Raw genomic sequence first — 13,915 nt, 5'->3', positions numbered from 1 at the left:
TTTAAATAAAAGCAAAGAAAATGCAGAGCCAAAGGATAAGGGAAAATCAGAGTAAGAGAAATCCAGAAGTAGAGTTCCCAGCCTAAGCTACAGCATCTTGAATGAAATAAATTGTTGGTTGCAAGTAGTTCCTTGGGGAAAGAGGGGACAAACAAACTTTAAGACATTATGTGATCTCCCCAAGTTGTCAATTCCACTATAGTAAGATTGATAAATGATGTTGTTGGAAATTTTTGTATCCATCATGCTATATATTCTCCAGAGTATTCTCTATGTACATATAATTTTAAAAGTTCTTACACACACAAAAAAAAACAGAGCATTGTTTTCAAATTTATCATTAACTTAAAAAAGACGCATTTAATCCTATTTAATGCACTTCACTTTGTAACTACCTAAAAACTGTTTTCTCATCTTTGGTATCAAAATAAATTTAAATTGGGCTCATACTCAGAATTAGCTATGCTCTGCTATCTGTTTCAATGAGTCTGCTTTAACTTATAAGTATTTTATGTTTAACAGCATAACAGCAAAAAAAAAAAAAAAAGCTAAAACTATCAATTCACTCTCTGCTATCATAAAGCTGTAAGGTTGCCTCTACAAAATTTTGAAACTAAAAACAATTTACTTGATTTAAAAAGTAACATTTTCATAGGTAACAGAAAATTTATTTAATAACATGGTCATAATTTATATTTATGGTTTATTTTCAAAGCACTCTGTCACTTTAATAATAATGTAATACTGGCTTTCCAATGAGGTCTAATAACATTTCATACATTGAAACATGAACTTGAATGTGAACTTGAATAATTACTGTTCCACTATAACTTGTTACGGTGGAGATTTAAGCTATTTGAAAGTTGACATTTAACATCTGCAAGAATTATGAGTTTTCAATGCAACCAGCCATCAATAAATATCCGGGTTACTAACTTTACCAGTGTTGTGTGAACAAAGAGACCCACCTCAGGCTGAGGGACAGCAGCTGCTCCTTTGACTTCAGTAGCTCCGCCACTTTAAAACTAGCAAAGCCCAAGAAGCTTCGCTGAAAATGAGAAAGAAAGAATGGTTTCCATTAACTTCTGGGGTTCTTAATATTTTTGATGTCACATCAATCACACAAAATTAGTCTTTAGAAGAAAAAAAAATATTGAATCTATTAACCTAACAAAAATTTCCACTGACAGAAATACCATTACCAATAGCTTATCCACCCTGGAGATGCAACTGAGGGGGGAAAAGTATCATTTGGGTTAAAAACAAAGAGACCAACAGCCTGGAAAATAACAAGGTGTGAAATACAGCAGTCGTGACTTTTCCGTGAACTGTAATTTTCTCTCTGTAAGAAAAATCTAGGGTAAAAAAAAAAAAAGATCATAAACTTTCAATATTTACCAACGCTGCAGTTCCTATTAGACTTCCTCACATCACTGGGATCAACAACTTTGTATTCCAGATATGAGCAAATCTGTTACTTGGAGCTATTTTTATGTGGGACTCTACAGGAGTTATAAATAGAAACGCTATAATTCTCCCCCATCACAGAAACATTTAAAAATATTTGTTTCCTTTGTTATTTCTTCACTGGCATGGGATAATTTCATTCCAATGTACACCGATAAAATGGTGCTCCTTCCATTATATTTTCTAAAATTGCTTTTTAAACCTATCACACGGGGTTGTTGACTTACCTACAAATTCTTTCTACTCTTTTTGACTCAATGTCAATAATAAAACCCTATTTTTTCTCTCTCTCTCTTTTAGGATAAAAATCTCCCATCTCTTTTTAATATCCCCTGGCTACTTCTGATTTGGAAGTCACAATATTATGACAGTAATAACATAAATAGTATCTCTCATTCTTTCCTCAAGATTAAGGAACAAGCAAGAAAATATCCAACCCTACTATTACCTATGACATTGCTGCCAAGCATTATAGCCACTCTCCAAGAGGTTAAGACCACTTCTTCCAGAACTTTCTCTCATCACAAGTCTGCTGCTAGACTACAATTGGATTTAAGTAGTCTGAGGCTAAGTGGATTTTTTTTTTCAGAAGAAAATAGGAAGTTGTTCCATATATAAAAGCAGGGTCTACAGGAAGCATTTGTTAAGCACTGTTATGGAAGAAGAGATTCATGTGGGCACTTTATACCTCTTTCAAAACTCCAACTTGGGAAAGGAGGTTCATAAAAGTTTAAAACAGACATTTGAAAAGACAACTCAGTTTTGAAGTTGGAGATGTCTCTATGTATTAATGAGAAACCCAATACATTGATTTGAAACTCAAAGCACTAATTTACACACCAACTCAACAAAGCCTTGAAAATCTGAGGTTGTAGGAATAGATGGAAAAATATTAGGCAAAATCAGAGGTTTTGATGAGCAATGGAAGGGAAGTGAATCAGGGCAGAGAAGCAAGTTCGGAAGCTCCATCAACAAAAAAAGCAGAAATCGGTGACTTTTCCATAAAGGGAAGAAAGCTCAGGAAACATCCAGCCCAGGAAAGCATTCAGGTACCTTCCCAAACACTCCCATGGAAGGGACCACTTCTCCCCCCGACCCCACAGTCTTCTCTATTCCCTGTTTTATTTTTCTTCATTGGGGTTTGTCACCTCTGGGGATATTATATGTTTAATTGGTTATTTTTACTCTCCACAAATAATTGAGATTGGAAGATACACAAGAGCTTTATTTCCTTTCTGATAAACTTTGCCAGCAAAGCACTCAGTAGGCTTGTGAAAAATGAATGAATAAATGTCAGAGACTCAAGCGTTTCAAGTAAGTTATTTTATTGTAGTGGCACCCCCTTCTCCACAGAAAAGTCTTAACTGGACTTCTCCAGAAATCCTCACCATGGCTAATTTTAGGACTGTCAGCAAAAGAGTCTCTACAAAAGAGTTCAATGCAGATAAACTTCCAATTTTCGTGTTGCCCTGTTTTACTTGGCCACTGGCTGGGAAGAAATCAGCACTCCAGGTTCTGGACACCCCTTACTAGTTTCTCACAAATACGTATCCAGTATAGTGGTTTGTAGAAATGTGTAAAGGAGGCCTCTGACCATTTCTACATCTCTGGGGCTTCACAGAGATGCCTACGTTTCTAAGGTAAGAGAAGTTACCAATTGGGCTCCATGGTAACAGCTGGCAGAGGGAGGAAGGAAAGGGGAGAAGAAGCTCTCCCCTTCTCAGGTGTTGTCCTTGGAGGGTTAACTTGCCCAGAACAGGGAAAGGAAAAGCTGCTTTTATGTGAACTTCTGCAGACTGTGAACTTCTGAGCCCCTCCCCTTACATGCTGGGTATAAAATTCTGAAACTTACCTGAACTCGGGGTTTAGGGGATTTATTGATTACAGCAAAAGCTGTGCCCTCTGAACCTGGCTGCAGCCGAATAAAACTGTTGCCTGCTATCTTCAGTGCCCTGCCTCGTTTGTCCCTACAACATTATCAGACATGGGAGAAACACTCATTCTGTGGTGGTTACTTATAAATGACTGTAACTCACTGAGATGGGAAAATCGAAACAATTTTATAGTGTGCAGACTCTATAATATTGTAGTAAATTTCATTCCAGCATTTTTAAAGTATGTCTATCTCACTTTTTCTTACACTGATAACCAGGATTTTTAATTTAAATACCTACCTCTCACCCCTTATTCACAATCAAAGAAAAATTAACACATCATCAATTTTGTAACCCCAAATTTTAAATAATTTTCTGTTTGCCTATTGAGATTATGTAGGTAAGGATGAGTTTAGAATTAATAAAACAAACTGCTTATGTCATGATATTATTCTGTGTATTTTTTTTTCTTTCAGAAATAAAGGCACAAATACCCCAGACTGGAATGTAGCAACATGAGACAGGTGGAGTGGCTATTTTTAGACACAAACTTCTGACACACCATAAGGCACAGCTGCAGTAAAACAGATGACCACAAGCCACAGAATTCCTCTCCTGTCCACCAGCCCAGGAGGCTCCTGTGCAAACAAGGCCTTGGCTTGTTCATCTCGTAGCCAAGCCCAGTGTCTGGAAAAGACAGGCTGTATGCTGTGTCTATTGCTATGCTGGGAGCTCACACAGTGGGCCAGGAGAATGAGAAGGAGTCAAGCTTTTCTACCACAACTGTTAACCACATGCTTGATTTCTGGATAATATCAGAACCTTCAGAAATAATGCAACCTGTTGAAATTAATTTGGTTCACTGAAATCTTAGTATTACATTATGAAAACTTTTCAAACCAACAGCACTGTAATCTAAGTACAAATATTACCTTGTTTATTCTAAAAATAACTGTATTGGGGGGACTCAGTGTTAGATAAAATGCATTCATGAAATCCTCAAGTTTAAAGACAATATATACTTGTTTCGCACTGCAACACGAACAAATGGAATTACTTATACATGTACTCTCTAGCAGGTCTTTATGTGCTTACTTCACCTTGATATAAGTCAAACCAGGATCTTCCCCACTCCCCAAATGAGAAAGCAAATCCTACAACTCCGTCAATATTCATTGGACACAATGTGAGGATGAATTAAAGAGAAATCAGTCTTTTCCTGAGATCTCAATTTCCATGGAGGGAAAAAGAACTACTTTTATCTTTGCTGTCACTGTGACCATAATCACTGAATTTAAGTGGAGTCCTTTAAATTTTTTTAAATTTCAAATATAATTCAAGGTGTGATGTTTTCTGTCTCTCTTTTGGTGCTATGGCTGTGGGGGAGAGAATAAAGACAAACAAAAAATGAAAAACCTCATTGAGGTTGGAACTTAGAAGTCAGAAGCATGGTCCTAAACTATGAATTGGAAATCTGGATAACATAAATCACTTCTTGCAGGCCCCAGGCTCCTTTCCGGGGGTGGGGGGGATGGGGTGGCATTCTCAGCCTTGCCTCTTGTCATTTCCTTATGAAGTCTCTGGTCTTGGACAAGTTGCTCTACTACTCTGGGTCTTACTTTCTACCTTTAAAAATGTACACGTAACTGTTTCTTTCCCATAGTTATTATTTTGAAAATCAAGGTAATCCAGGCAAAGAGCTTAGGACACTACTAGGAAAACAGGAAGCACACCATAAATTTAGTTTACACAGTGACTGAATTAATGCACCCGAGTCAGATGCCTCAGAGAGATCTTCTGTCCACCTTAAATACTCCAGAAAAGGCAGAGAATTAAAAAAGAAGAGAAAAAAAATCTATGAGAAATGCCTTCCTAACAAACAGAAAGATGTGTGTAATATTAAATTCCAGTGGCTTGGGAGGCTGACAGGAGGGTCGTGAGTTCAAAGCCAGCCTCAGCAAAAAGGGGAGGCCCTAAGCAACTCAGTGAGACCCTGTCTCTAAATAAATAAGGGCTGGGGATGTGTCTCAGTGGTTGAGTGCCCCTGAGTTCAATCCCCAGTACCCCCCAGGAAAAAATTAGATTCAGGAGAAATATAAATGAGAAGAAAATCTACATAAAAGGTGGAGAAAATTAAGATAGTCTACACGGTCCTGTGTAGTTATCACTGTTAGGAACGTGTTACTTATGATTCTGTATAGTGCAACATTGTATTGAGTTATGTGGACTGTTTAAAGGATATTAAGACTTCTTAAGGCAACAGCAGAGAATAAAGGAAGGCAGTGGGGCCCACAGAGTAAACTGCCTTAACATGCAGGGAGGTGAAGTCAGAATCCAGGCTTCTTGCTTCTCTGCCTGCACAGTGAGTGGCTCTACCCCTTCTTGCCTGCTCATGTGACCATTCAACACTCACCCTTATCATCTGGTACACAGAGCACAAAGCTGATGATCATTAAACTGCCTGATGCATGATCTCACTCATTCATCTGGCTGGAGAGTAATGTCAAGCAGGGTGGAAAAACAGGGGGTGGAGGACATGGGAGGAGCCTGTCACCATCCCTGGATCTAAGGGAAGTATGAAAATCGTTTATGATGATAGCAACAGAAGGATCTCAGAGCAAGTCACGAGACCCCACTTGCTCACCAGGTGATACAGGTCTACAATAGCACTCTGGTCATTCATAAGGGAGTTAAAGGAGGTACAACCCCAAGTTTATTGCCACAGCCTGGTCAAATCTCCATCCCCCCATGTTCATCCACAAAATCTTTATTCAAAGTGTAAGTTTCCTTTATAGCATAATTTGAATGGTCCTCCTCAAATTACTCCAACTTCGGTCCAGAGCTGTGCTACCCAATGGGAAGGCATTAGTTTAATTCAAGCATGCAAAATGTGTCTGCTACAAGTGGAAAATGTTCTCAAGATACATGGTGAATATAGCAGACAAAGTACCAAAAAAGGAACGTGAAATATAACATTAATTTTTTGGTATTGATTACATTATGAAATGATAATATCTTTCATACATTAAATTGAACCAGTTACTTTTCACTTTATTTTAAAACATGGCTACTAGAAAATTTTAAATGACTTATGTGGTATGCATTTTTGTGGTATACATTTATATTTCTTTTGGACACTGCTAGTTTAAAGGTTAAATGAATATCTTAATAACACTTTGACCTGTTCTCAAAGGATACATGGAGTAAGTTTTAGAAGGTCTTTCAAGAGCCAAAGTTGATATCATAAGGCTGAGACATGATATCCTATACATATAACTTAAAGTACAGGTTCTTTTTTCACAGTCCAAGTACTCTTTTCTTCACTGCCAACCATCATCAATATGGTTACATGGTTTCCACCCCCATGAAAAAGGGAAAAGAATATGTGAACTATTAACACTAAAAAAACACATCAGAAAGAAAAAGAATTGGGAGGAAATCTATTAGAAGTTAGATTAGACTCACCCAAAGAAAACATTAAATTAATCATTTTATGGTACAGCCATTTATTATAAAATCTTTACTCTGAATACACTTTCAAAAGTCTAAGAGCACAAAGTGATACCTGTTTGAATATATCATCAACAAAAAGGCTTGGATTCACCCAGTAAATGTTGCTTAAGAAATAAATACAGCACACTCTTTACCAAGAGGTTCCATTTATTTATTCAGTTTCAAGGAGAATGAGCTGGTTTACCTCTTTCTCCTCAAACTGCAGCATCACAGGGAGTAAAAGGGTCCTGCACACCTGTGGCTATGAAGAGCTGATGAGGCTCAGAAAAACTTTCTGGGCCCTCTGGGGAAACTAAAGGCAGGCCCACGTATTCCGAGCATAGAGACTGTCAGGGGGAGATCCTACTGAGCAGTTGAAGTGGTTAGCAGCAACAAAAGTGCAGAGAAGGAAGTTGCTCATCCTGTCCCTGGGAAGAAACTGGAAGCTTGTGTTCGGCCAGTCCCCAGGGCCTTCTTTCCTGCTCCCTCTTTACTAGCAGATGCTCAGGTAACCAGACATTCTGCTCAGCCAATTCAACTTGCACATTGGTGTGTATATGTAGAGTGCTCCCTTGCCAGGTTCAGAAGTGACTGTTGTCAATGACGAAAAATGAATCTAACACAGTGCTCTGCACATTCACTGGAAGAAAGTTGTCGAGTGCCTGCAGGATTTGAAATAGGTCTTTTCAGCTGGCTCAGCCCCGGGGCCTCTGAGACTCAACTTTCTTCTGGACTTTTTTCTCCTCTCTGAATGCACAGGTTGCAGGGATTCAGCCTGCTGAGTTGTATCTTGTCAGGAGCTGTCATCTCCGACTCTAGCCTTGTCTAAGCAGAAAGCATCTGCTATCCTCTTGTTCTTCCTAAATCTGAAGCCTGGAGATACATTGGTCCAGAAGCAGCAGGAATATCTCAGCAGAATTTGCCAACACTGGACTGAACATCAATAGTCATCTCTCTTTTGACCTGCCTTACATGTTTCAATGGCTGGAAGCAGAAAACATCAAAGTCCCCAAACTGGTTCCCTGTCCTCTTCCTATGGAGCTGCAGCTCACGACTGTAATTTCCCTAGCCTCCTGATGGCCTGGGAATGTAGGCTATGAACTGCATTTCAGCTACCTGCTGGGTGATCTGTGCTGTCTCTAGTCGGCTGAACTAAATAGATTCATTTGAGGATGATTTTCAGGAGACAAAGAACGAATTCCACACCATTCGATAAACATGTGACAAGGCCTCTTTGAATAGTCACACCCTGCTAATTTAACTCAAGTTCACTCCTCAGCTACCAGGGAGGAGGCCAGAGAAAATTCAGATGATTAACTAACAAAAGACGTGTAGTGTGCACTTTTTGGAAATATAAGAAACACTTACCCCAACTTCTGGTGGGGGATCTTTCTGTTCAGGTAGGACACTGGTTCGAACCTATGGAGAAAAACAAATATTTTCTATATGACTTTGGAATACAGACTAGTGCAGAAGCTCCAAACAGGTGCTGGATTTCAATTTCCTTCTTCTGGTGTCAATTCAGACTCTGGTTAATCATTAGTGAAGGTGCCTGGGCTCAATCTCCAGTGCAGTACAATACAGCTGTCCTTTTATAGTTTTTAAACTTCCTGATTTTCCTAAGTGGACAGATCCTTGCCCCATTGCCTCTTTGTCAAATATAGTGACATCCGGGATTTAGGAGAATCGCCTTTAAACTCTTCCAAAAGCAAGCTTTGTTCATTAGTCAAAGGAAAGAGAGTTGGTGTCGGGAAAGTAATTCCATGCATGCTCCACAAATGCTCTCTGAATGAGCTCCAAAACCCATGCTCCTATTAGGATACCCCTTCCACATGAGAATTTGCCATCTGAACTCATTTAAAAATAATTCTCACTTGGAGTAGAGGGAAAAGGGTCAAGCAACCAGTCATCTGGGGGAGGTTTTGATATCAGCTTTCCATGTGAAATGGCAACCCCTTGGATAGTGAGAGGACATATATCTTCTACTGAGTTGTGATTCTCAGTCCAGGCTATACACTACAGTCAACTGAGGATCTCTGCAAAATATTGCTGCTCCTTCCTGTCCCCAAATTTTCTGAATTTAATATACTGTCTAGGGTTCTCTTAAGAAAAAAAAAATGTTTCATACAGAAAAAAAAAAAGTCATGATCATCTTTATCTTCTCACTTCAGAAAAAGGTAGCCAAAGCAAGAAAAATAACTTAAAATTTATATTTAGGATGACTTCATTTGAAATAAAGATGAGATAAACCACTGGAATGGCCACAGAGCAATATACATGCTCAGCCTGTTGCATTGGGAAGGATAGGGAACAGCAGTCAGGAGGATTCCATGGGTCAACATTTTAGGAGTCATTTTAATGAAACTCCTTTGAAGGTATAGCACGTCAAATCATACTTTTTCCTCACTTTCCTTAAGTCCTGACACACTGGACCACACCAAGTCAGTCAAACTAGGACGAAGGAATGCTTATAATATCCCTAATAATGTCAAACGGCTTGACCCAGACCCTAATGACCTGCTGATCTTTAACACAGTGTTCATTTCCTTTAAAAAATAAAAAATGGTGCAAGGCATGGCAAAATGTGCCTTTTCACTTCCAGCTTAAGGCTCCGTTTCTTTTCTTTATGAGAGATCAAGCACTACTGCTTGCACAATTTGTCAGTCATTATGGCTCCACACTGTTGACCAGAGCACCAAATAAATGACAGGAGAGATCCCAACAGAGTAAACAACACAATTTACAGCACCACTTGACTTGGAATTTCATGGCAGAGTGCAATTGCATGGCAGAGCTCTTGCTGGCCAAGAGCATTTGTAGTTAGCTGAGTAGCTGCATTCGTGTTCTTTGCCCGGGTGTACTATTCAGTCCCATTATCTGAGCGCCATCAGCTAGCCTGGGATCAGAAGAGAACTATATGAGAAGTGGGCTGTATAGACCATAGAGTGTGTGTGAATATAGCAACTCTACATACGGTGTGTGCATGCACAAGTTCAATCTCACATTCTCTCTCTCTCTATATATATATACCTAATGTGTTATAATGAATTATAAATGTAGTGAATAAATGCACATATGCAATACATGCACACACTCATGCATATGTACATTTTTTTTTCTTTTGGGTTACTGAGGATTGAACTTGGGGCACTCAACCACTGAGCCACATCCCAACCCCTGTTTTGTATTTTATTTAGAGACAGGGTCTCACTGAGTTGCTTAGCACCTTGCTTTTGCTGAGGCTGGCTTTGAACTCACGATCCTCCTGCCTCAGCCTCCCAAGCTGCTGGGATTACAGGCATGCGCCATGGTGCCAAGCTGTACGTTATTTTTAAAATCATTTTCCAAAGTGGTATGTTTGAATTTACAAATACAATTTTAAAAGTCCAAAATCAAGGTTCAACATATATCAAATTATATAAAGTATGTGGATTATGTATATGGGTTAATATGTGTGTATAAGTCTATGATTAATGATGAACAAAAGTAGAATAATATTGACAATGCTGACAGGGACCTTTAAACACTTATATTAATTTTGTCTTTCCTTATAAATATGAATAGATCAAAGAGAAAAAAAGAAGATCCTGTATCCCAAACCATACACATAAAAAAATTATAATTCACGAACAAGTTTGGCATGTTCTGAGTATGCTTTTATGTGTAAAGGGGGAAAAAAGAGAGAAAATGAAGTTCTTTTTCAATTTACATAATAGAAACATGAGTACATTTTCCTATATTGAAGCACATTTAAATCACCAGTCCAGCTCCTGATTTAGCAGAACTGAAAGATAAAATTTTGTAAACCAATTCCAAATTTTATGAGTCAGATTTTCATATGAAACATTCATTTAAGCCAGTAAAATATGTACAGCTCTAAAACGTTTAAGTTAGTATTATTGATATTTTGGTACATACGTTATACAACATTGATGCTTTTTTACATAAAACATACACCTCATTTCAGTGAATGCAAACCAGGTAGCAAGCACTGGATTTTCCAATCTCTTTGGGACTTGAGAGCCTAGTGGATAGGATAAAAGTAAAACAATCCAGTACAAAGTAGTGAGTACCCTAACGGAAATAAGAGCATTTGCTCTGGGCATTGGAAGGGAAGAGTATTTCAGCCTGTAAGTGACATAAAAGGCTCCACAGGAAAGGTGCCTGAGTTTTGAAGGATGAGTAGGAGTTTTGGGCATGTAAGCGCACAATAAAGCAAGAAGCTGTGTAGCAGGCAGGAGTCAAGGAGTGGTGAAAGTTCAATGGTGTTCAGGAAAGCGTGCCTAATCCGGTGATGCGACAGGGGCTTGTGAGGAAGGGAAAAGTTAAACATGATCAGGGGAATAGGTTGGGGTCATTGGCTGTATAAGGCTTTCTATTGTGTTATAGAATTGGAGCTTATTTGCATTTATTTATTTGAGGCAACAGGAAATTAGGGAAGGTGCTGGATAAAACAATGACATGAACAGATTCCCTTGAATCACGGCAGTCTCCTAGGAGAGATATTTACCCTTTGTATTCCACTTGCCTTTCTATCTTTGGTTCTGTTCTTTAATAGGTAATTAATAACACACCCTGTACCTTGTTCTCTCAAATCTTTTTCAGTCTTTAGAACAGTACCAGATCCAGAGAGAGAAGAAGGCTTAGATGTCCTTCAACAGATGAATGGATAAAGAAAATGTGGTATATATACATAATGGAATATTATTCAGCCTTAAAGAAGAATGAAATTATGCCATTTGCAGGTAAATGGATGGAACTAGAGAATATCATGCTAAGTGAAATAAGCCAATCCCCCCCAAACCAAAAACTGAATGTTTTCTCTGATGAGCAGATGTTGATCCATAGTAGGGTGAGGGGATAAGGAAGAATAAGGGAACTTTGGTTCATGTAGAGGGGAGTGAGGGGAGTGAGGGAAGGAGTAGAGCTGTGGGAATGGGAAGAATGGTAGAAAGAGACAGACACTATTACTCCATGTACATATCTGATTCCACTACTGGAGTGACTCTGAGCCATGTATGTAGAGCCAGAGGAATGAGAAGTTGTGCTCCCTTTGTGTACAATATATAAAAATGCATTCTACTGTAAAATCAAAAAAAATAAATTATTAAAAAAAAAGAAGGCAGGAAGTGATAGAGAAGGAGATGATGTAAGGAGGAGAGGAAATGAGGAGGGAAGGGAGAAAAGAAAGGATGAAACGAAGACAGAGGAAGGAAGATGGGGGGAGAGAGAGGAGCAGTAGGCAGGGGAGAAATGTCACCAAAAAACACTAAACTCTGAACAAAGTTAGGCGGGGCCTCTTGGCCAGGAAGGGGTGAAGTGAGTCTCTCACGGCAGCATCTGGAATATTCCAGTTCACTGACAGTGTCAGGCCTCCTGAGAGTTACTGGCCTTCCTCAGGAATTCGTTTTCCCTTTTTTGGTTTCCTCTGTCCGTCTGCACCATATCCCTCCTGTCTGGTCTTGGGACAGAGGAATGTCTGCCTGAGTGATGACCAAAAGCTCCTGCAGGGCTCTTGGGTCCTGACACTGATGCAGGCTTCTGTTCACTGCTCCGCTGGAGCCTGCAGAGCAGTGAACAGGAATGACCACGGAGGAGATCTTGCTATGCATCCCATCTTGACTGTGTCTGAAGTTCATATGAAACAAACTAATTTGCTTCTCTATGAGCCTCAGATGTTCAACATTCTACTCACCAAATCGGCCTTGAAACAAAACAAAACACAACAACCCATAGCACCTGTGAGTTCTACTCAAGTCTCCCATCAACTTCCTAGAGTCTATTTCACCGACCTTAACTAGTTCCTAACAAGCTGCGGTGGGTGAAAACAACACTTACAGGCTCAAATTCATGCAGAAAACATTCCTTAAACTAGTCAATCTCTTGCTAGAAACACAGCTCCACTGTGCTTAGGTGAAGACTGCCATGATTTTCATGAGTGGAAGAGAATGTGGCATTGGGGCTGCCAAAAATTGAGGATCCCAACCTAGAGAAGGAGAGGGTCACACTGCCATGAGTCAGCACACCTGGGTGGCACTGCCTGGACCACATGCAGCTGTATGTGGGCATCCTCACTGGGGTGAGGATGAAGCAGCCTACGGGTAGAAAGACTCAGCAGGAAGACAAAGGGAAGGGTGGCTGATTCCAGAGGGACACTTCTGAGCAGGGAGAGAGCCCAGGTCCTCTGCTCAGAATACTGCCACATCTGGGGGTGTCTCTGAAAATGAATGCAATGTTGAAGCATATTCTTCTTCTCCGCCAATACAAATTCCCAATTATCTATGTATCTCAAGTTCAAATACACAATGATCATCCCATTCACTTGGATAAGACAGAGATCTATATTCATATTTGAACCCATGAAAACCTGGCTGGGATAGAAACGTTCAGCTTTCTTCCACAATATGGATTTTTCTGGAGGAAGACGTTTAGTTGGGATTACTTATTCCCTTTTATCATGGTGTAGTCCTATAACTCATTCATACAATAAAATACATATAACAAGTGATATTTGCTGATCCATGTTGGAGTTTCCAGCAGTAGACATCGTAAGCTCTCTCCACTGTCTCTTTCTCCTTCTAATAGTGACAAGTAGAACGATCCAGTCCTTGGGCAATGATAGAGCTGTAACTGGGTCTCTGCTGAGAGCCACGGCCGAGTCTGTATGGCCCCTGGCATTTTGCCAACAGTATTGATTGACAGGCGAGGCATTACTATCCGCCTCTGCCGCAACTTTTGAGTTCTCGCACTATTTTGGAGTTCTCATGGGGATTTCCGGGGATTCCCCGAGAGTTCCCATTGGTTGGGGAAGTGCAGGAGGAGGGATTTCCGGGAGAGATATTTCCGGCTGGGGGTTCCTGGACAAGCCTCCTGGCGCGTTCGGGAGGATTCCCCGGGAGCTGTGTGAAGTGTTTTCCTGCAGTTTAAAAATAAAGTTTGTTCCTGCTTCAGTGGCTCGTGATTTGTGCCCAGCCAGACTGCAGCATTTGGTGGCCCGTACGGGGAACGTCTGAAGCTTCGGGGTAAATGAAATTGCTTGCCCCTAAGGGAAGGCGAGAGAATGGGCGACCATTTTAAAAAAC

At 39.9% G+C, this 13,915-nt stretch overlaps 1 protein-coding gene across 6 annotated transcripts in view; it reads right to left on the bottom strand.

Annotated features, from left to right (window-relative positions):
• The window catches only part of Inpp4b (inositol polyphosphate-4-phosphatase type II B), a 799,925-nt gene that overhangs the window by 267,927 nt on the left and 518,083 nt on the right, over nucleotides 1-13,915 (bottom strand). For 5 of the 6 annotated variants that reach the window (XM_046459556.2, XM_046459553.2, XM_046459554.2 and 2 more), the window contains 2 exons: nucleotides 8,202-8,252; nucleotides 969-1,048 (listed from right to left, as the gene is read on the bottom strand). In XM_046459556.2, the coding sequence (XP_046315512.1) occupies nucleotides 969-1,048; nucleotides 8,202-8,252 (131 nt within the window). Of the gene's footprint in view, nucleotides 1-968; nucleotides 1,049-1,398; nucleotides 1,480-8,201; nucleotides 8,253-13,915 lie in introns of those variants that run through there. The other variant, XM_046459555.2, reaches the window with a different exon arrangement.

This window comes from Marmota monax, unplaced genomic scaffold (genome assembly GCF_021218885.2).
Source record: "Marmota monax isolate L192 unplaced genomic scaffold, Marmota_monax_Labrador192_F-V1.1 WCK01_AAM20220418_F8-fsc00039, whole genome shotgun sequence".
Classification (NCBI taxonomy): domain Eukaryota; kingdom Metazoa; phylum Chordata; class Mammalia; order Rodentia; family Sciuridae; genus Marmota; species Marmota monax.
The sequence above is the reverse complement of the archived record's forward strand: the minus strand, read 5'-3'. Positions and strand labels throughout refer to the sequence as shown.